Genomic DNA, 21112 nt, shown 5'->3' on the forward strand with positions numbered 1-21112 from the left:
CTGAAAACTGCGTCATGGGGTCCCTGAAAGCTGGAGCTCCCCATGCATGTTCACGTACAGCTGACTGGGGCCATCTGCGCCCTTCATTCATCCACCTGGACCTCCATACATATGAACGGCACTCTGTTCACTACGGATACTGTGCCTTGGGAAGCACCTGCTGATGGATACCAAGGCCACCTCGTGTTCTTTTACCGCGTATTTCCCTTTGATCCAGAACTGTCCACTCTCATGTAAGCCTCCCGTCCAGTACCTTACGGATACCTTGCCTTAAGGTACGCGGATAGGTACTTGCCGTAAGAGCGAATACCGCCAAAAGAGGAAGTACACGTTGTCCCTTTTGACAGTGCCAAGCAGCCAAAAACCCCACGACGTGTTGGATACTCATTCTTCCTAAGCTCGTCTTCCTTCGCTGAGCTTTACCTAAATACATACAAGATTCCCTCAACCCCCCCAAACCTTGTTCTCCCTCTCCCTCTTGACTTTCGTTCGGTATCTCTCACCTCATTCTCGCCGCCTTAACCCTGCACCATTGCTCCAGTCTGAAACCAGCATTCCTGGTTCCCGCCCAACCAGCTCCAAGCTCCCCCGAAACTGCCCTCCAAACCGGTCACTGCTCTCCCCGACAGTCGCTCACGTCCTCCCCAAAGGACTCCGGTGACGCAGGGCACTGATAAGTACCCGTCTGCTGCTGCCTCTGTCAAGTTGGCGCCCGCGATTCTTCGCTCCAGACAGGCTTGGGGACGACACTGCAGACCGCCGAACCTCCACGGCACATACACCAACACCTACATCACCGCAACTTCCCGCCGCTGCTGGGCATCCCGTCACACCTCCGCCGAATGGCACTCGGCCCACTCGCAGATCATGGCTCCCGGCGGCGCTGACCGCAAACCAGAAAAGTCCTACCTCTCCTCCGCTGTCGACTCAATCAACCCTTGGGCCGGCAGCCGGAGTTCAACACCGACGCCCAAGGATCCTCCTCCACAGCCCGTGCCCGTTCCGACCTCCCGCCCAGGCGATCACAGCATCACCCACTTATACGGCCAGAGCATCAAGACCTACCCCTCCGACTGCCCTCCTCTGAACGTCCTCTGGTACCACGCAACTGATGTGAGACTGCCCAGCACCAACATAACCACAACTGCTCATCGTCGTACTAATTCGATGTTGCCCAGGTTCCCAAGCGCAAACCCCAGTTCCTCCGAGACAAAGCGAAGCCTGCCGAAGATGCCAAGCCCCCAGTCCAGCCAAAGAAGTTTCTACCTTTTTCCAAGCTAGATTCTCGCGCAATCGAAACGGCATACCAACGTTTACTGGAGGATTCAGAGAAGCGAAGGGAGGAGCGATCGTTGCGCAACGTTTCGTCGGGCTCTAGACGTGGTCGCCAAAACACCGACGATGAGCGCGCCCACAGCAGCTTGGAGACGAGCCCCGAGGGTACCCAGGGCCCCAAAACACGCGTCCCCGTGAACGAGGACTACCTCTTTGATGTCGATATCGAAAATCGAGAGCTGGGCCCGGTCTACTGGCTGGGTCCTGTGTATGAAGTGCGGCGCGGCACCTGGTTCTACGATGAGGGATCGTCTTTGCGGCCATGTGAGGAGAACTTAGCTTCGCAGCTGGAGGAGGGCTATCTCAAGGTCAAGCCCTGGACATATCCCAAGCCGCGGGTTCGCAATGATCCGAAGAACAAGGACCCCAAAGCCAAGGATGTGACGCCCAAAGCGTCCGTCGAAAATCTCAAGGCCGCCGCGGCTACAACTCCCACGACCGACGGAAGTTTGAAGTCTCCGGGGCCACAAAACCAACACCAACCCTCTTCGCATCGCTTGTTTGGCGCCTGGATGAACAATATCGCGACATATCAAGATGCAGGCACGGCATGGCTCACATCAGACAGCATGCTTTCGTGGGTGACGTCCACCATGTACGAGAGATTCTCGGGTGGTGGTTACATGAGTGGTGTCAAGCTGGTCAGAGGCTATTCCGACGTGGCAAAGAACAAGAAACAACAAAAGCAGCCGGCGACGCCAACTGACCCTACCGCAACCCCTCAGCTGGATGAGAAACAGCAAAAACTGCTCAAGAGGAGGTCTGCGCCACCATCTTCCAGGCCATCGCAGTCAACCGACGACATCTCACTACTAGAAGAGGAAGATGACAGGGAAAATTCCCTTCAAAGACAAATCTCTTCGCTGATGGAGGGGGCCGAGCGTAACCGGGAGGAGCAGGAGGAGGAAATTCGCAAGAGAGAGGAGAAGGAAATAGAAAACGACTACAACGGCCAGCTTGGCGAAACCCAAGGGCGAGAAATCGAGCATCTTGTGTTAGTCACTCACGGCATCGGTCAGCTCCTCGGCATTCGGTAAGTCTCAAGATTGCGAAAGATGCCCACTTTAGACACTAACTTGAGCAGCATGGAGAGTGTGAATTTCGTTCACGATGTCAACATATTGCGAAAGAATATCAAATCAGTGTACTCCAGCTCTGCTGACCTGAGGGCACTAAACTCGGAGCTCGAAGATGGCCCTCGAAACTGCCGCGTACAGGTTTTGCCCGTGTGCTGGAGACATCTTCTCGATTTCCCCAAGAGGCGGGAAAAGAAAAAGGAGCAAGACATTGGTGACGGGGCTCAAGATGAGGACGAGTGTAAGTGAATTGCCTTAATTTCAGGAGACACGACTAATCATCCGAAAGACCCCTCCCTAGAGGACATCACCATTGAAGGTGTGGCGTTCGCCAGGTCTTTGATCTCCGACCTTGCACTAGACGTTCTGTTATACCAGAGTGCCTACCGAGAACAGATATCGGAGATTGTGTTGAAGGAGTCGAACCGTATCTTCAAGCTGTTCATGGAACGGAACCCAGAGTTCAAGGGCAAGGTCCATGTTGTTGGTCATTCCCTCGGCTCGGCCATCATGTTTGATATCTTGTGCCGGCAAAAGGAAAAGCAAAAGACGTTGGAAACCCCCCGGAACCCCCTTCGATTCTGGCCTGCACATGAAAAGGCGGAAGGCCATCGGGATCGAGAAGCCAATGAGTTGCGGTTCGAGTTCGATGTGGAAGATTTCTACTGCCTTGGGTCTCCAGTAGGGTTGTTCCAAATGCTCAAGGGACGGTAAGTGACTGCCGACCTCTTTCTTGAGTACCAGGAGACTGACACAAGTAGGACAATCTCGGCTCGTCATTTACCCAACTCCCGGCCGTCGGAAAGCCCCCTGAACCCAGATTTGATGGACGACCCATTCCTCGCCACGAACCCGGCTTCTCCGACGCATCGTGTTTCCGCGATCACTGGTCTCCCCTATTCAGTCTCGTCTCCAAAGGTGTCGCAGCTTTTCAACGTCTTTCATCCGTCGGATCCGATCAGTTACCGTCTCGAACCCCTGATTTCACCTGCAATGTCGACACTGAAGCCCCAAGTCTTGCCGTACACCAAGAAGGGCATATTTGGCAATGTGGCGCAACAGGGCCTCTCGGGCATCGGTATGAAGGTCGGCCAGAGTGTCAGCGGGCTATGGTCCAGCTTGAGTGCAGGCATAGCAAGCAACATTTTGAATCGCAGCCTCGGTCTCAGCAATGAGGATGTGGCCAAGATGAACTCGGCCAACTCGCCACAGCAGGTTTCAGGAGCAGGCACGAATATTGCAGACAGCGGTGTGATTTCGGATGTGTCGAAGCTTGGGGAAAAGACGAATGAGCGAAAGAAGCAGCTGGCAGACTCCAAAGCCATGATTGGCCGCACCAGTATCAGCGGGAATGAGATGACGCTGATTGACGACGAGCTCGAGACGCTGTACTCCAAGTTCCAGGAGAAGCGGGTAGCAATGGCCAAGACGGACGATGATGGGGGCGCCGCGGACTGGCTTGAGGCAGAGCGTAAGGCGCAGAAGCTGCGGCGGGAGGAGATGAAGGTCCGGGCTCTGAACCGCAACGGGCGTGTCGATTACAGCATTCAAGAGTGAGTATTTGCTTTGTGTCTTTTCTTGAGTACATGCACTAACGGAATATAGGAGCGTTCTCGACTTCAACCCTATGAACACGATTGCGTCGCACATGAGTTACTGGTCTGACGAGGACGTCAGCCATTTCATCCTGTCACAACTACTTTCTAATAGAAGCCGGGCGGAACGAAAGTAGACCTGCCGCAACTTAGACTAGACGTTTGGGGTGGGCGACCTGAGTAATGCAATGGCATTTCACATCCGCAACGTTCTTATTTCGTCACACGTGCTATGAGTGTTTTGCTAGACTGTATGATTCGTCCACGCCAGGCTGGGGTATCTTTTTCGTTCGCATCTCTCTCCACACAACTCAGGCACGCAGAACACCGGCATCAACCAAGGCACCCCAGCGAGCAGGCAAACCCTTGGCCACATCCTCGGCAGTCGTGCCATCCTCAGCCTTGAGCGCACGAATATCCTCGCCAACATCATTGGTCAACCTCACAATCTGCAGACTCTCAGCGACCTCCCTCGCCGCAGCGGGGAACGCATCCGTCGACAACCGCGACGCGATCCACAGAAGCAACCACACCACCTCCTCCTGCGCCCTTTCCACCGCGACGTGCAGCGCGCTCCGGCCGCCGGCGAGCGGGTCCTGGTAGCGGATAAGCTGGCCCAGGGAGTCGACGTTGCCGGCCAGCTCCTCGTTTGCGTCGTGGAGGAGGGCGACGATGCCCTCGAGGTCGCCTTCGGCGGCCATGAGGTGGTATGCGCGGGCTGGGCGGGCTTCTGGGTTGGAGGCGAGGTAGGCTTCTTCTGTGAGGGTGGGGAGGATGTCGAGGGCGTCTTGGAGGCCGCCTTCGTTTACGTAGCGAGTTAGGATTGCGGGTTCGCCGGTGGTTGGGTTTTGGGACGGGAGGTAGGTTGCGCAGGAGGGGCAGGAGAGGGAGAGAGCTGTTTGTTCGGATTGGTCTAGGAGGCATTGCCTTGGTTTTTTTGTTAGTTTGGGTGTGAGAGGGAGGTGGGAGTATGAGTGATGAGAGGTGTGATTGGAGGTGAGAGAGAGATGGGTGAATTACCAGTGAAAGTGGCAGCCACAAGGGAGCTCGAGATCATCGGGGACATTTTGGGGCTCATCGCCGGTTTGGTTGTCTTCGTCTTCGCTGTCTGGGTCGATTGTGATGATGAGGGGGTCCTCGCAGGCTTTGCATGCGGCTGCCATGGCGAATGTGGATGGCGCGGGGCGTGAAGAAGCAGAGAGCTGCTAGGTGATGATAGCCCGGTTCGGCGGTGTCAGAACGTTCAAGACACAATACGGGTGTTTTCAAGAGTATTGGTCGAGATAGCAGAGTTGACGTGAGATTTCTTGCAACAGATGAGTTCGCGATGAAGGTATCGCCACGGAGGATCAGAAAATTCGAGGTGGGGGGGAGGGGTGCGGGGACTGTGCTCACTTGTCAAAAGCACTGTATCACACCGAGAGTATCCTGTCTTTGATACAGTGCATCTACGTCAACCAGTGCTTTACCAGCCAGTGCAGAGCCGGGATCATGATGCATATCTTGCTCAAACTCCCCTGAACCCGGTCGTTCCAGAAGATTGCCTAGAGCGGCCTACGGGCAGTTTGACGGTTGGCAATCTATTTCAAGGCTGGGCGGTCTGGAGAGTACTTTGGGAGCTTAGGCATTCATGGGCCGGAGCAGGGAGGCGTCTAATGAATTGCTCGATAGTCTTAGTGGGAATGGGCAGCAGCTCTACGGATACCTCGAAATGCCTCGTGTGTACTGCCTTCCAGGCTGCTTTCCATAAGCATTATGCAGGGGAAGTCGTCGTGAGGCGAAGCACGTCTAAAAAGTCCCGTCGATGGGGACCCGGCGCTTCGGAAGACTCTCGCCGCTCTCGGGCTGCTGGGAGTCTCGGCCGTGTTGGGGAGCGTCGTGGACCTGCAGAACATGTGTTGCGGTGCCTGGCGAGCCACGCGTGCACGTCGTCGACGGTTTCTATCTGTTGATGACTCGACGTCTTGGCTAAACTTGGTTGTCCCTTACCCAAGGTAGGTAGACATTATGAATCGGGTATGAGGCAGATATGGTAAACGGCAGCCTGAGACTGTCGTACGCTGCGAGACGCAGGACGGCTTACACAGAAAGAAGTAGGTATTCGTACGCGAAACGAGAGCGAGCGGGAAGCCTGGAACGGGGGAGCTTGCCTTACGCAAACCGTTGTGGCTGGTGGCTATTTGGTGATTTTTGTCGGGTACCTCGGGCGTCTGCTTGGGTACGCGGACGGGTAAAGTACCAGCAGCTGGCGTCTTACGGCTACCCGGTTTGTCCGAATCCAAACAGGCTTCCCGCGGTTAGGTACCCTTTTTCTCGCATTGATTCGGGTGGCAGGTCAAGGTACCTCGGATGCTCAGCTTGCTTCAGATGTGTATTCGTGCGGTTAAGCGCCTCTACGTAGTAAGCACTGAGGAATTGGGATGTACCTCTCGCCCCGGTTTGGGCTGTTGGGTACCTATGGGTCCATCAACCTCCTTTCGCGGCCTGCCTCACTCTCGAAGCTGAGGTTTGGTCATGTCCACGACAATAGTCCAGGCTCTCCTAGACCACGTGCTGAACATTGCTTCGCTTCACCAGCGTTGCGTTGGGTACCTAGTGTAGATGTAAAGTCAAGTGTCGTAATGTAAGGCAGCCAAAGTTGAAATCAGGAGGTGAGCATCCATAAGTAAAATGACTTAGGTAATCGGGAGTACATGATCAAAGTATCGGATGGGCGATGGCTGTACAATTACATCAATGGCCCCTCCCCGCCCCCGCCATCGACTTCCCAAGAAAAAAAAGGTACCTACCTACGTACGTCTCGCACATTCCATCCGGACCCATTGCCCCCCTCTTCCCCCCCCCTCCTCGAGGTACCTCGCACTCACAGAGTCACCCCCTTCCGCCTTAACACGCGCATTTCGTACCTCGTCACGGTATAGCGCAGCACAGCATTTTGCACAGCCAGCCCCTATTGCGAGCATACCTTACACAATACCTTACACAGTACCTTAAGGTAGTACGCATAGTACCACACTTACAGTACCTACCTGCTTACCTTGTGCTTGCCTGCCTGAATAAACCTTTTTTTTTTGGCCTTGAACCTGCTTGATTCTTGACACCAAGAAGTACGACCTTGCTTTTAGCCCCGGTTGGCCATCATCATCATCATCACCATCATACCCTCCTCTTCCCCTTTGATTTATTCAACTGGGTTGACAATCATTTCTCCTGACATACAACACCACGACTGCTTCAGGCCACATCCAACAACTGCACAATTGTCCAACCTCTCGAATCCTCCCAAAGACCCTCTTCCCCGTGAGGTACCTACTGCGCCTACTCAGCCAACCTCCGTCAACGTCCGTGCGTTCCGGAGCTTCCTGCGCATCTGCCACTCCCGCTTGGTCCCTGATCAAGTCAAGTGCTTCCAACTTCCTCCTCCGCGCCGAGCGCATTACCCAGAGAGACCCGACTCCCGTCATCCTCTTTCTCTCCACCATCCTCCCCAGCGGTTTCGCTTCCCTCAACCTGCTGTCTTCCCGCATCGTCGCCCCTCTCCCGCGACGCCCAAGAGACGACCACCAACATGAACGTTCTCAAGCTTCAGAGGTGCGTACACAATCGCATTCCCTGCCCCGCACTGCTACGAGCGATTCACTCTCACCAGCACTGCTCAGGGGCTCTGTTCTTGTCCCCATGTTCCGTCCTCCGTCACTAACCAAGTATCCGCCAACAGGAAGTATCCTCAATTCCCGCAAAACGAAATCTTTGGTCTCAGCGACGCATTCCGCAAGCTCGACATTGACGAAAAGGGCTACGTTGACGAAGCCACTGCCATCAAAGCTACTCAGCAGAGCGAGCGCCAACCCTACGATGTCGTACGACAGGCTCTGAAGGAGGTCGACCTCGACTCCTCCCGCAGAGTCGAGCTCGAGGACTATGTCGCCGTAAGCTTGCATAGTTTCCTATGGCCCGCCCCAAATCATGCTAACACCGCGCCGTGCAGCTCATTGCGAAGCTCCGCGAGTCCTCCCCAGCTCAGAAACGCATGTCGACCGGTCCCGGTGGTGCTACCGGCGCATCCATCGTCGCGCAAGCAACTGGAGGCATGGGCCACTCCTCAAAGTCGAGCATCGGCAAGATTCACGTCCAGGGCTCCAACGCCAACGTCACCCACACCATCAACGAAGATGAGCGGACCGAGTTCACTCGTCACATCAACGCCGTCTTGGCCGGTGACACAGACATTGGAAGCCGCCTTCCCTTTCCCACTGACACCTTTGAGATGTTTGACGAGTGCAAGGATGGTTTGGTGCTGGCCAAGCTCATCAACGACAGTGTCGCCGACACCATTGATGAGCGTGTTCTGAACCGACCCAAGAACAAGAAGCAGCTCAACGCTTTCCAGATGACGGAGAACAACAACATCGTCATTGAGTCTTCCAAGGGTATCGGTCTGTCCGTCGTCAACATTGGCAGCGGTGACATCATCGAGGGCAGAGAGCACTTGATTCTCGGTCTGATTTGGCAGATCATCCGCCGTGGTCTTTTGAGCAAGATTGACATTAAGCTGCACCCCGAGCTCTACCGCTTGTTGGAGGACGACGAGACCCTCGAGCAGTTCCTGAGACTCCCTCCCGAACAGATCCTCCTCAGATGGTTCAACTACCATCTCAAGGCCGCTGGCTGGAACAGACGGTAAATACTGAGATACGAGACCAGTTCAAGAAGCATGCTAATTGGCGCAGGGTGAACAACTTCTCTAGTGACATCAAGGACGGCGAGAACTACACGGTACTCTTGGCACAGATCGGCTCCGAATATGGCGCCACGAGAGCCCCTCTCCAAACACGAGACCTTCACCAGCGCGCCGAGGAGATTCTGCAAACCGCCGACAACATGGGATGCCGCAAGTTCCTCACCCCGTCATCTCTGGTCGCCGGTAACCCCAAGCTGAACCTGGCATTCGTTGCCAACCTGTTCAACACCCACCCCGCGCTCGACCCCATCACCGAGGAGGAGAAGCTCGAGGTTGAGGACTTTGACGCCGAAGGAGAGAGAGAGGCCCGTGTGTTTACTCTGTGGCTCAACAGTTTGGACGTGCAGCCTGCTGTGCAATCCTTCTTTGATGATCTGCGCGACGGCACGGTGCTTCTGCAGGCGTACGACAAGGTTATCAAGGGATCCGTCAACTGGCGCCATGTCAACAAGCCACCGGCTCACGGCGGAGAAATGCTTAGGTTCAAGGCGGTCGAGAACACCAACTACGCAATCGAGCTTGGCAAGCAGAACCGCTTCTCTCTTGTGGGCGTCCAGGGTGCAGACATCACCGACGGTCAACGGACCTTGACTCTTGGCTTGGTATGGCAGTTGATGCGCAGAGATATCACTGTCACTCTTTCAACACTGGCGCAGCGTCTTGGCAAGAAGGAGATCACGGACTCGGAGATGGTCAAATGGGCCAATGAAATGTCTCGCAAGGGCGGCAAGTCGTCTGCCATCCGATCCTTCAAGGACCCATCCATCGGCACCGGTGTATTTTTGCTGGACGTGCTCAGCGGTATGAAGAGCAGCTACGTCGACTACGACCTCGTCACCCCCGGTCACACGGACGACGACGCCTACCTCAACGCCAAGCTCAGCATTTCCATTGCGAGAAAGATGGGCGCCACCATTTGGTTGGTGCCGGAGGATATTTGCCAGATTCGCAGCCGCCTGGTGACCACCTTTATCGGTTCTCTCATGGCTACGGCAGAGAAGCAGGGCTTGTGAGATGGTCCGTCTTGACGAATGAAGGTTGTTCTCTTTTTTTTCCGCAACTGATGTTTCTTGTCTATGAGGATAGAAAAAGGCCAAAACTGCGGCGAGGCTTTGATTGTTTGTTTTTTTAGTTGAATGAATCCATTACGAATACCACATACTTTTGGAACCTTGTTTGTTAAGCATGAGTTGACGTAGTCTATGACCTCCATGTATTCGGATGCATGACCTATCCATAACGATGTTGTAACTCTTTGGTGGCCGTTGGTCCCGTGGCCATCCTACTGCAAATCGTGACGAATTGAAACGCATTCCAGTACGGACAAAGACAAACTCCTGGGCTTTATTTAACAATCACAGATCCATCCCGGCCTCGCGGCAACTATTTCTATATGTCACATCACAATATAAGGTACAGACTACACAGCAAACTCGGCCCCGTAAAGATGCCAAACCAAAAAATAATGTTCCCCAACACCTTGCGATCCTTCATCCACCTCGTCCGGCTGAGTTGAACAAGCTATACGCAGTTAGTTACTCGTGTTCTAGAAGAGACATGTACGTGAAGAGGTGTATAATTGGGCAGTTGGGTAACAATGATGAGGGAGGAAACACTAATGTCTGGGGAACAGCATTGAGGTAAAGTCAGACAGACTCCCAACGTACCGGTAGCTGACACATTTGCAAGAACAAGAGATACCCCCTCAGCTTCTTGAACAGACACCACATGACGAGCTCGTGGACGCAGGCGGAGAGGGAAAAGGTGATGAGGGTCGCTGTGTGGCGGTTTACTTTCATGGAGGAGATTGAACTGTGGTAGACGTGTCGGAGGAGGAAGTTGTGGACGGGTCTGTGGGGTGTGTTGTTAGCATTAATTCGAGGTCGTTTCTTTTTCTTTCGTTCCTGTCTTGGGCGTCGTTGAATGGACTAGAAAGAGAGGAACTTACCTGTTCCAGTCGCGGGCGAATTGGTCCCAGGAGACTTTTGGAATGTTAGTGAGTTGAAGGGGATTGGCATCAAAGGTGGAGGGGCAGACGTACCGCTGTTCCACCAAGCGTCGTAGAAGCTTCTGTCGGCAAAGTAGGTGAGTTCTGCGAGGGTGTTGAGGACGGTTTCCCAGATGAGGTACCATGCCATCTTTGCGTCTCGTGTTAGCACCTTGTCTTGTCTCGTCTTTTTAGGGGAACATGGTCTCGCAACGCACCATGTACTCCATCATGAAGGGGAAGATGAGATCGCTGAGCATCCAAGGGAAGTAGCGGAAGCGCTCGGCCAGGGGCATGCCAGTCTCCTTCATGGCGATAGTTTCCATTACGACGGGATCTGACGGGCGTGTTAGTGATAGAACGTCATGTACACCCCAGCGGCGACGACATGATGAGAGGACGCGAAAGTACTCCAATAAAAAAAATAAAAACTAAGGGAACTCACAGATGAAAGCCTGCGACACCATAATCATAACGAGAATGATACCGAATGTCGCTGCTACCTTCTCGGCGACATAGTACCAGTCAATCGACTCGGACCGCGGATACTCGAGCTCGTACACGACCGTCGGGAGAACGATGTACTCGTAGTGGTTCGCGAGCGAGAGGTTATTGGGGTACGCCCGGACGACGCTCGTCGCCTTGCCCCGCAGCTCGTCCGTGATGCCGTCAATCTCCCACTGGATGATGCGCTCAAAGACCCGGACCTGGTCTGCGTCGAGGGGCTGCCCTGACTCGATGGCGCGAGCGATGCGGTCCAGGTCCGTCAGCTGCCGGTGCTGCTCGTCGCCGCCGCCGCCGCCGCCGCCGCCGCCCTTTGACTGGGACTGAGACTGAGACTGGGCCTGCGCTTGGGCGATGGACTGTCTTCGGCCGTGCATCTCGGCCGCAGAGGGCGGGTTGGCGAGGTGGGAGACGGAGACGGTGGAGGCCGAGGGGGTGGTGGAGGAGGGGAACTCGGTGGGCGCGACGTGCTCCAGCTTCTTGAGCTTGGAGAGGAGGTACTTGCGCTTCTTGTAGGCGGAGGAGAGGTAGCCGTTGTAAAAGGCGTACGAGTGCTGCTTCATGAGCATGACGATGCCGTGCAGGACAAAGAAGACGGTGTGCGTCCAGGGCCAGTCGCGGATCAGCGTCAGGCCTATGACGCCGCCGATGAAGGCTGACTGCCAGATCTGGTGGTATGTCAGACATGGCTTCTGCTGAAAAGAGACAATGCTCGCTTACGTTCTGAATGATCCAGCCTGACCTGTCCCAGTCAATGTAGCCGGCAAAGACCAGCCGCTGCAATATCCAGCTGACGCCCGTGATTCCGCACAGGACGCCGTCGGAGGCGAGGAGCACAACAACGTCTCGACGAAACATGGTCTTCATGATTTCGTTTGTACCCAGGGGGTTCCCCGTCGCCCGCCAATTGGTGGCGGCAATCCTGGTGACGAAGAGCGCCACGGTCAGCCAAAAGAGTGTGTAGAAGCCGTGAAAGGGGCTGTTGGCCGTGTTTTGATTCTGCCGGTCAAACGTGGAGAATTGCCGTGTGAAGACGAGGTCGCTGAACTTGCCGGCCCGGCGTGGTCTCTTTGGATCTTTCTCCTATAACTGTGTGTTAGTTGACCAGAAGACGTTGTGCGTGGATGACGACTTACCCTCTCTAAACCTCGTTTGAGAACATCCCGCAACTCGCGGTCATCCGGAGACAGCACGTACGTCTTGAGGCGACCAGATCCATCGCGGAGAGGCTCATCGTCGATACTCGAGGTTTCCGACAGCGTCGAGCCGTCCAATGAGAGCTTCCTCTCACGGGTCGAAGACTTCTTTAGAGGTGATGCGCCGGGGCGGACCGGTGCTCGTCCTTTGCGCGGCCTCGCTGATAGTTTCGGGTCATCGTAGTCCTCTTCGCTCGGGCTCTCCGAAGGTGTTGCCGATGTTGCCCGGCCCGTAGCCCGTAATGCATCGCGGAGTGAATGGGGCTCCGGGGATGCGTCCAATGAGGTTGACATTTCTGCCGGTCTCAAATTCCTTTGACGTGTGTGATGCTAATGCCAGATCATGCAAGAATACGCCTCACTTGAGACGAAATAAGCGCCGTGCGGTGAGTAATGCGCTTCAAGGCGATACCGTCTGTAGAATATTGAGCAGAAGCTCAAACTCAAATAGATAAAAGGAAGCAATAACCGTTTCCCCCTCCCTGACGTATCGTCGAGATGAAAGCGCGAGAGTTGGTTGTATATATGAGTTGACAATGTCACGGTCCTAGATCGATGTAACTACGCAGCCGAGGACCCAAGAACCCGGGAACGAGTCGACTCGCGCGACCGGGATGCGAGTACGAGCGATGGACGGTACGGTACGGAGGGGTTTTGATAATGACTCGGCACGAGTACGAGGCTACGAGTTGTTTCCGCAAAAAGCGGTTGATGGAACAATATGTGCCAAGTAAGCAACACAGATGGTAGTAAAGTGAGAAGGGATGAAACATGAAAACTAGTAGACAGCTGAGGCGAATTAGCGGGCAATGATATAAGACCAGGTCTCCGCCAAGTGATGGATTCTACGGGTCTGCCGGACTCAGATGTCAGTCACGGCGGATCATAAACGCCTCTGCCGTCCTACGAATCCATAGCTGACACGGATGCGAGAGACACGGAAAGATGATCTGAGATTGCAAGACAAAGGCGTTGGCAGGAGGCTCAAGTTCGGCCGAGGTTCCCGGGAGTTTCTTTGGACTCATCGCAGACATGGTACCACAACTTTGCGGCTCGCAGATGGTACGATGAGCAAGAGCCCAGCCCGAGGATTGCGAGGATTGCGAGGTTCCCGTTGGGGAGCTATAGCCTGCCACTCCCGCTTATCCCGCCCAAGGACGGGGAGTCGGGAACTTGGGAGGCGACATCATGTGGGTGGTGCATGTGGGCTCCGATGAAGTCAGGTAAAGTATAAAAATCAAGATAACAGGGGAAAAGAATAGAGAGTGTGCCACGAGCGCGTGGGTGAAGACGGATTGGAATGGTGGTCCTCGCCATCCAGAGTACAGGCGACCCCAGTTGGTAGGTTGCTTGTTTGACGAATAACAGTCCCAATCAAGGGGCAAAAGTAAGAAGAATCTCCATGCACCAAACAGTATCGCATAACACGTGAAAAGGGGAGATCATCGGTAGGTATGAGTACCTCAATGATTGTATGCTAAGGTAAGACACTCGTCTATCCCGAATGTCTCTGGATGTTGCCTCGATTGTCTCGTTTGGCCAGGTAGATGCCGGGGAAGACGTCGTCTTCTTAGTCAGTCTCTGACGTCTTTGTGCAGATGGAAAGGTTGAGTAGCAGGAATTGAGTGAGCAGGTGAGAAAAGTTGTTCCCTTCAAGGGCAACTCGCATCCGAGGAGAATGCAGACCTATACACGTTGCCCAGTATATAGAGTAGAAGTGGGATGTACTCCTCCGTCTTCTCTTTGGCGGTTCTCTAACAGGAAGTCGCATCGTGTGGCCGGAAACGGAGAGACACGCACTCGCATCCGGGCACAGGCCGAGTTCCCCCGTCGGTGCGTTGTCTGGTAATTTTGTCCGGATGATGCTGGGAAGGCAGATGTAGATTTTATGTTGTTGCATTCTAATTCTCGGCGTATTGTTAGGACATTTGCTGAGTAGTGAAGACTTAAACTCTGGCCTGCAGGAAGGAGCTTCGGCATTTCTCGGTGATGGTGAGCGTGTTGGGTCACCTCGGTCACCTTGGAATGTTTGCAAAATAGATTTCCTGTCCTGGTCTGCAATGACATCACTAGCACCCGAATGGGCAGGGTGTACCTGACCTCTCTGTTTTTGGTTAGCTCACCCAAGGTACCTCACCTCAGCAGGGTGGCAGGCACGGCAGAGTTGTTACCTTCCGTTGCTGCTGAGGTGCCGTGGGGGCTTGCTGAAACAGTATCGCAGTGGACGGGAGGCACCTGCCAGCTCACCGCGTTTCGACCTCCCCTGGCCTTCTGGAAGGAGCCACTGTCACTGACTAAGGTAAGTGCGAAGTGCCTTGCCTGGAGCAGTGAAGGAAAGAGGCCCCAGCGGTGTCTGCTACGAACAAAACACCCACCAAACACTGGGTGCCATCCGCTTTACGTAAGCTTTTCTGTGTTGTCCAGCCTCCGAGCGCGGTGCCAACGGACCAACTGACGTCCTTCCACGTCTTTTTTGAGGTGGCCCTGCTCCACCGGTACGTACCGCCAAGCTCAGGTCGTTTCCGTACGCCAAAATCTTTTTGTTGCGCCGGGGCCGATCCGAGCGACCTCTCGTTTCCTCTCCTCCTCCTCCTCCGACCACTTCCATCACCAAACCACCAACGCGCATCTTCTTCCACCTGCTCCCCCCCATCACGAGGCTCTGCTCCATCAGAACCCCGTTTCTTCGTTTCAATCTCCATCGCGAGACACACACTTCTCTCTTACCCTCTGCCTCACTTTTCTTTCAGTCTCTTTCAGTCAAAAGTCAGCATCACCAACATCATGTCGCGCGGTGGCACCACCTTGTACGTGACTGGCTTCAGCCACGGCACTCGCGCCCGAGACCTCGCCTACGAATTCGAACGGTATGTCAACTGAAAATCAGAAACCTCCCACGTCGATGCCTCCGTCCGTCCTGTTTTCCTCCCGGCACGCGAGAGCCTTCCGAGATTTCCGATTCCATCTCTTTCCCTCGCTGCTCCCCGCCCACGCCTCCGTATTCGTCCTCCGCCCGTCCTCCCGCTCTCGCACACGCTGCTCCCAACCTCACGCATCAACCCAAGATGCCTCCCTCGCCCGTACTACGTTTCCGTCCTCGTTCTCGTCCTCGCCCTCCGTCCCCCGTCGATGCGTCCTCTCCTCGTTCGCTTGGGCTGCCTCCTCCCAAACCACCACCCGTTGATCGCGTCGCTGTGGCCTGCCAACGCTCCGTGGCACACCGAACGCAATACAGCTCCCTCTTGCTGCGCCGACGACGGCCGACGTTTGGTCTCTAGCGGAACAAACGGAGAATCCCATGTATGTATCTACGTGCTGACATTCTGACTCGAATATAGCTATGGACACCTTGTCCGCTGCGACATCCCTGCTCCTCGCTCGGCATCCAGCAGATTGTGAGTCCTGTCTCCTCTCGCCTGACCGTTCAGATCTGAGCAAACAACTGACACCATACCAGGTTTGCCTTTGTCGAGTACGAGGACCGCCGCGATGCTGACGATGCTTACCATGAGATGCACAACAAGCGCATCGGTCGCGACGACATCCTGAAGATTGAGGTTAGAAAGTACCGGACGAGATTCTTGAGGCATCTTTGCTGATGCGTTATAGTGGGCTCGCACCCCTCCTTCCGCCTCATGGCGCTTCGACTCTGGTCGCGACCGTGAGCGCGCTCCTCGCCGCTCTTCTCCCCGTCGCGGCCGCTCGCCCTCCCCTCGCCGCAGCACCCGCGACCACTCTCCCAGAAAGGACGACCGCCGGGACCGCGATCGCGACTACGACCGTGGCGACAGACGCGATACCCGCGACCGTTCCCGCAGCCCTGACCGACGGTGTGTTGACTCTCCTAGATCTTTCAAGAATTCCCCCAAAGACTTCCCCTCGGGCCAAGGGCCCCTCAGAAATGCCGAATTTGAACTAGTGATCCTGACTGGTCAGAAGTGATCGAGACGCCAAGGATGACCGCGACGACCGGGAACCCCGTGAGAACGGCACCAATGGTGACGATAGAAAGGGTACGTAAATCGGCAAGAAGGTGTGTAGTAGGCTACGAAGTAGGCTAACACTCTACAACAGCACTGGACAGCCCTCCCCCTGCCCATGACGACCTGGACGTTGCTGCGGAGTGATAAGTATACCTGGCAATTTCTCTTGTCGGGTTGTGCGCGGCTGTGCCAAAAGTTTTTCTGATTTCTCACCCGGTTCTCCTCTCTTTCTCTCTCACCATCTGAATCCTGGATCTTTTAAAGTGTCCTCACCTTCTGGGAGATTTTTAGTCTCGATGCGACCGATCCGGCTTCTTCGAGCTCAGCACACGACACACTGGGCTGCCCGATGTTGGCAGCATCCGAGTCACCAGACACACCTATCCAGACTCGATATCGGCGAGACATACGTTTCGGAAACGATTGCGAAACGACGCGAGGTTTTTGGCGAGGCGGCCTTTTGAAAGCATTACCCCCATTGTAGCTAGAAATTGACATGTAGGTTTTCACAGCAGCTTCCGAGTGTGGCCTAGAGGTGAAATCGAGGCTTTCGGCATGGCCACTTGGTGATGATAATACGTCTGTAATCCCGATCCGTCCTTGCTCAAGGTTCAGGGACATACGACTACTCCTTTAGAGCAAGACGAGGACAGATCAACCCTCTAGAGCAGCACGAGTGATGTAGTCCGTATGTCCATGGGTGCTGCAGCATCAAGTGTACTTCTGAGATGATGATGAGGGTTACGCAGCTGCTTCAATCCGTCTTTGCTTGTTGTGTGCCGCGAATTTTGTAGAAGGCGTGGTAAGATGGAACCAGCTGAAACTGCCTTACCTTGTAACACTAGATGTCCGTACTGGATATTAAACATATGAGTGAAATTGCATCAAGGAGGGCAATGAGAGAATACTGGAATGTCGCTGGGATGTGGTCATGCGCTGGCTATCTTGATTATGTAGGGTTGCGATAGCGAATGCGCTGGAGACGTCAACGAGGTACCTGCTAGAACACCTCCGGAACGTTTGCGATGCGGGGAAAGATGGAGGAGGGCGGGGTGATCTCCGAAGACTAAGGCAGGTAGGTCGGCGTTGATAGGGAGGATCCGGAGGGGTCGGGATGCCGAAGGGAGGGTTTCTCGGTAAACTCGCGCTGATGTGACCCGGGCACCGCCGAGATGGATTTTGGGAGGGGGGGGGGGGGGGGGGGGGGGCAAAGAAGGAGGCACTGCCGGGCTTGACTTGTCGGAATTGGCGGTAGTTCTTGGAATACTTTGCTCAGGCAGGATTGGCGGTGTTGAATGTATAGTGGAACAGGAAGTTCGGGAAGGTTATCAATGTTTGGGCACTTGGGCGCGTTGCAGGAACACATAATGTATGGTTGTGCCGATGGGATGTGGCTGTACCTGTACTATCATTCTGAGTACGGAGTATCCGTATGGGAAGAGATACTAATATGACAAGAGTTCCCGGATACCAAGAATCACATTGTGGTCATTTGTCTTGTGAGCCTGTCGTCTTCTTGGGTGTTGAAGCCGGGTTCCCCGTTTTCCCCCAGATTGTCGTCATGGGAGTGGAGTTCAAAGTGAGGAGAGCAACCAGGCCGGAGAGCACTCCATCCACTCAGAAGAAGAAAGATTGTGATTTCAAGAAGAGGGAAGGAGAGGAAGGGTAATCGTTGAGTGAAATCGAGCTACTTTGTTCCGGTACCTGACATCATTTCCGGTATGGTTTTGACGGGTGCTAAGATAAGGTATCGGCGGATAAAGATCACGCCGTGGTTGGTTTCCAGTCTTCAGGTTGTAAGAGGAAACCGTCTCTGGAGGGACAAGTAGAGGTACCGAGTGCGAGGTACACATTCCGAGGTTCCTCAGATGTGGTGACCGACGGACACTTTCCGTCACCAGAGCCGAGCCAGCGGGAAGCTGGCAGGTGAGCCACAGCCGCTGTAGCCAGTGGGGCCTTCTGAGAGACTACCTTTGGTGAGGTCTATGCTCTCATGCTCCCTACGCAGCACCTAAAAACTGCCCGCTTTAGGCTGCCAACTGCCCTGCAGCCGTCCCGGCATCTCCAGCTTTTGGTCATCTCCAGGTCAGATTTGGAGTCAGGTACCTCTCCCTAAGTATCCATACCCCAAGTCCGAAGTACCCCGTCGAGGCTCCAAGCAGCCTCTGAACTTCCACCTTCCGTCTGGGAGGGAGCTGAAATTCGATCTGCGTCGTTGGGATCTGGTCACTGCGTCTGCCCCTTCACCAACCAGCTAATTCGTTCCTCGCGACCTCCAGCTCTTCCTCACACCTCACCCCCTCGACGACCTGTCAACGCATCCAAAGACCAAAGGTCTCGGCGCAAAAGCTCCAAGCTTGTCGAGCTCCCCTCCTAGACGTTACGCGCCTTTTGTCAATTACGCCGCCCCTCACCTTCCGTCTCGTCGCCATTCCTCCTACCCGTCGACCGAACCGACTTCGTTCTTGCGGCAACACCTCCAACCCTCGACCTCTACCTCTGTCTGCCCTTCTCGATCAGAGGGTTTCTCGCACGCGCATCCCTCGACACGACCCTCGTCTCTCTCGTACCAAAACATCAATTCGTAGAGCATTCATTTACCACCGTCCGCCCGAGTCGAAGCGCCTTCCCCCTGCCATACCCTCTTGTCATTGTCAGCTTAGCCGCGGCACATGGGAGATACCCTCGTCCAAAACCAGCAACCCAAAAAAACCCGCGATACACACGACCACCTTCCAGCCGCACCAGCTCGCGGCCAAGAGACACCTTTGATGCTCGAAACCCTCTCCTCTACATCTATCGTCCACTCGACTATGCCTTCGTTGTCGTTACCATTCTTCTTTTAGAATCTCTGAATCTTTTTTTCTTTGGACTTTTTGGGTCATTCTTTTTCCCCCTCGAGCATACTTCCTCCCCCCCTTCAGCGCTCCTTCTCGTTCCTCCAGAAAGTCGCAAAACTCATCGAGCACCACGAATTCTTTCCGCCTCCCGCCCTCAACAGCCTTAAATGCAAGCACAGTCATAGCAATAAGGTGGCTTCGGAGGTTCAGCAGTGTGGTTGTCAATCACGAGTCTTGTGCTTGCAATAACACACTCACCCGCACTGCTCCTTGACCAGAGTCTGAAGTCATGTCGCCTGTAAGTGCTACCAGCTCCAACCTGCTGCATTCCCTAATGTTCTTCCTGCCCTATTATATCACTCTGCTCGGCGATTTGGCAGTTCTTTTTCCAACAGGAAATCAACAATTAGCTAACACCCAGTCCGCTCTTGCAGTCTCTCAACGATGCGGCTGTCCCTGCTGCTGCTGCTGCCCCGGGCCCAGCTCCGGCCCCTGTCAAGTACCTCTGGCTTCGCGATACCGTTTCACAGCCCGTTGTTGCTGCTTTCTGCGCTGGCGGTGCTGCTGGTGCCGTCTCTCGAACCGTCGTCTCCCCTCTCGAGCGCCTCAAGATCCTGTTCCAGGTTCAGAGCGTAGGACGAGATGCCTACAAGCTGTCCGTAGGCCAAGGTCTGGCCAAGATGTGGAGGGAAGAAGGCTGGAGAGGCTTCATGGCAGGCAATGGCACCAACTGTGTGCGCATTGTGCCATACTCTGCTGTTCAGTTCGGCAGTTACAACTTCTACAAGCGGGTGAGTGTCATGCGCCATTGATCACCTTGTGCTGGTTACAAAATGTGGCTCGCATGAGCTGGTGTGAAAGTAACCAAGGCTAATGCGGCACAACTCACAGAACTTCTTTGAAAAGACCCCTGGTGCAGACCTCTCTCCTCTCGCCCGTCTGACATGTGGTGGTATCGCTGGTATCACTTCCGTCTTCTGCACATACCCCCTCGACATCGTTCGCACTCGACTGTCCATCCAGACTGCTTCCTTTGCGGAGCTGGGTCCCAAGGCCGAGAAACTCCCGGGCATGTGGACTGTCATGGCCACCATGTACAAGACGGAGGGCGGTGTCTCTGCCCTGTACCGTGGCATCATCCCCACTGTCGCTGGTGTTGCCCCCTACGTGAGTGGTATCGAATTGAGTTGACATGAGCGCTTGACTCTAACTTGACAAAACAGGTTGGCCTCAACTTCATGGTCTACGAGTATGTTCGCAAGTATCTGACCCCCGAGGGTGACAAGAACCCCAGCGCTGTCAGGAAGCTACTTGCTGGTGCCATCTCTGGAGCTGTCGCTCAGACCTGCACTTATCCCTTGTGAGTCGACATGGTTGACACGAGGCATTGTTCCTCCTGCTAACAGACATAGCGACGTCCTTCGCCGAAGATTCCAGATCAACACCATGACGGGCATGGGCTACCAGTACAAGGGCATTACTGACGCTATCCGGGTTATCGTTGCCCAGGAGGGCATCAAGGGCCTGTACAAGGGCATCGTCCCTAACCTCCTCAAGGTTGCGCCAAGCATGGCATCCAGCTGGCTCAGTTTTGAGCTGACACGCGATTTCTTGGTCTCCCTTAAGCCCGAGGGCGACGATGAGGCTGCTCTCTGAGACGAGATGAAGCTCAAATTACTTTATGCATGTCCGGCCGGGCTTAATCAAAGGCCCTTCCGGTACAGAGATGACAAAGCTCCTCAGAATCGATGATGGGGATGCCTTTATTAGAAAGTGGCTGGCATAACAGTCACATCGAGGCAGAGAAACTGCCTCTCCCCGGGTTGTACTTTTCCAACCTGGCATTTCAATCACC

The 21112-nt window shown here is 54.7% G+C and overlaps 6 protein-coding genes across 6 annotated transcripts; 4 read left to right on the forward strand and 2 right to left on the reverse strand.

Moving 5' to 3' along the window:
* Positions 1–867: 867 nt before the first annotated feature.
* On the forward strand, positions 868–4143 carry BDP55DRAFT_695205 (DDHD domain-containing protein; the record flags this gene model as incomplete). The annotated part of the gene is made up of 6 exons (XM_060577442.1): positions 868–1113; positions 1179–2368; positions 2420–2652; positions 2701–3121; positions 3173–3964; positions 4017–4143. The coding sequence occupies 6 exons, from the start codon at positions 868–870 to the stop codon at positions 4141–4143; spliced, it is 3009 nt and encodes a 1002-aa protein (XP_060427804.1).
* A 174-nt stretch (positions 4144–4317) lies between these two features.
* BDP55DRAFT_730285 (uncharacterized protein) lies at positions 4318–5169 on the reverse strand (the record flags this gene model as incomplete). Its single annotated transcript, XM_060579673.1, has 2 exons — positions 4318–4933; positions 5027–5169. The coding sequence occupies 2 exons, from the start codon at positions 5167–5169 to the stop codon at positions 4318–4320; spliced, it is 759 nt and encodes a 252-aa protein (XP_060427805.1).
* A 2405-nt stretch (positions 5170–7574) lies between these two features.
* BDP55DRAFT_730286 (CH domain-containing protein) lies at positions 7575–9760 on the forward strand (the record flags this gene model as incomplete). The annotated part of the gene is made up of 4 exons (XM_060579674.1): positions 7575–7597; positions 7725–7935; positions 7995–8686; positions 8737–9760. The coding sequence occupies 4 exons, from the start codon at positions 7575–7577 to the stop codon at positions 9758–9760; spliced, it is 1950 nt and encodes a 649-aa protein (XP_060427806.1).
* A 240-nt stretch (positions 9761–10000) lies between these two features.
* On the reverse strand, positions 10001–13044 carry BDP55DRAFT_200162 (MBOAT family protein). Its single transcript, XM_060565932.1, has 8 exons — positions 12375–13044; positions 11959–12321; positions 11180–11906; positions 10953–11071; positions 10789–10885; positions 10696–10729; positions 10415–10598; positions 10001–10268 (listed from the first exon to the last, which is right to left on the reverse strand). Exons 1-8 carry the CDS (start codon positions 12726–12728, stop codon positions 10149–10151), a joined length of 1998 nt encoding a protein of 665 aa, XP_060427807.1. The 5' UTR covers positions 12729–13044; the 3' UTR covers positions 10001–10148.
* A 1932-nt stretch (positions 13045–14976) lies between these two features.
* BDP55DRAFT_669296 (uncharacterized protein) lies at positions 14977–16615 on the forward strand. Its single transcript, XM_060575287.1, has 4 exons — positions 14977–15301; positions 15773–15829; positions 15892–15991; positions 16044–16615. The coding sequence occupies exons 1-4, from the start codon at positions 15219–15221 to the stop codon at positions 16374–16376; spliced, it is 573 nt and encodes a 190-aa protein (XP_060427808.1). The 5' UTR covers positions 14977–15218; the 3' UTR covers positions 16377–16615.
* Positions 16616–19405: 2790 nt separating this feature from the next.
* BDP55DRAFT_200294 (mitochondrial carrier domain-containing protein) lies at positions 19406–21066 on the forward strand. The gene is made up of 5 exons (XM_060565933.1): positions 19406–19555; positions 19692–20048; positions 20149–20424; positions 20481–20617; positions 20670–21066. Exons 1-5 carry the CDS (start codon positions 19547–19549, stop codon positions 20911–20913), a joined length of 1023 nt encoding a protein of 340 aa, XP_060427809.1. The 5' UTR covers positions 19406–19546; the 3' UTR covers positions 20914–21066.
* The last annotated feature ends 46 nt before the right edge of the window (positions 21067–21112 follow it).

This window comes from Colletotrichum godetiae, assembly GCF_030913485.1.
Source record: "Colletotrichum godetiae strain CBS 193.32 chromosome Unknown BDP55scaffold_29, whole genome shotgun sequence".
In the NCBI taxonomy this organism is placed as follows: Eukaryota; Fungi; Ascomycota; class Sordariomycetes; order Glomerellales; family Glomerellaceae; genus Colletotrichum; species Colletotrichum godetiae.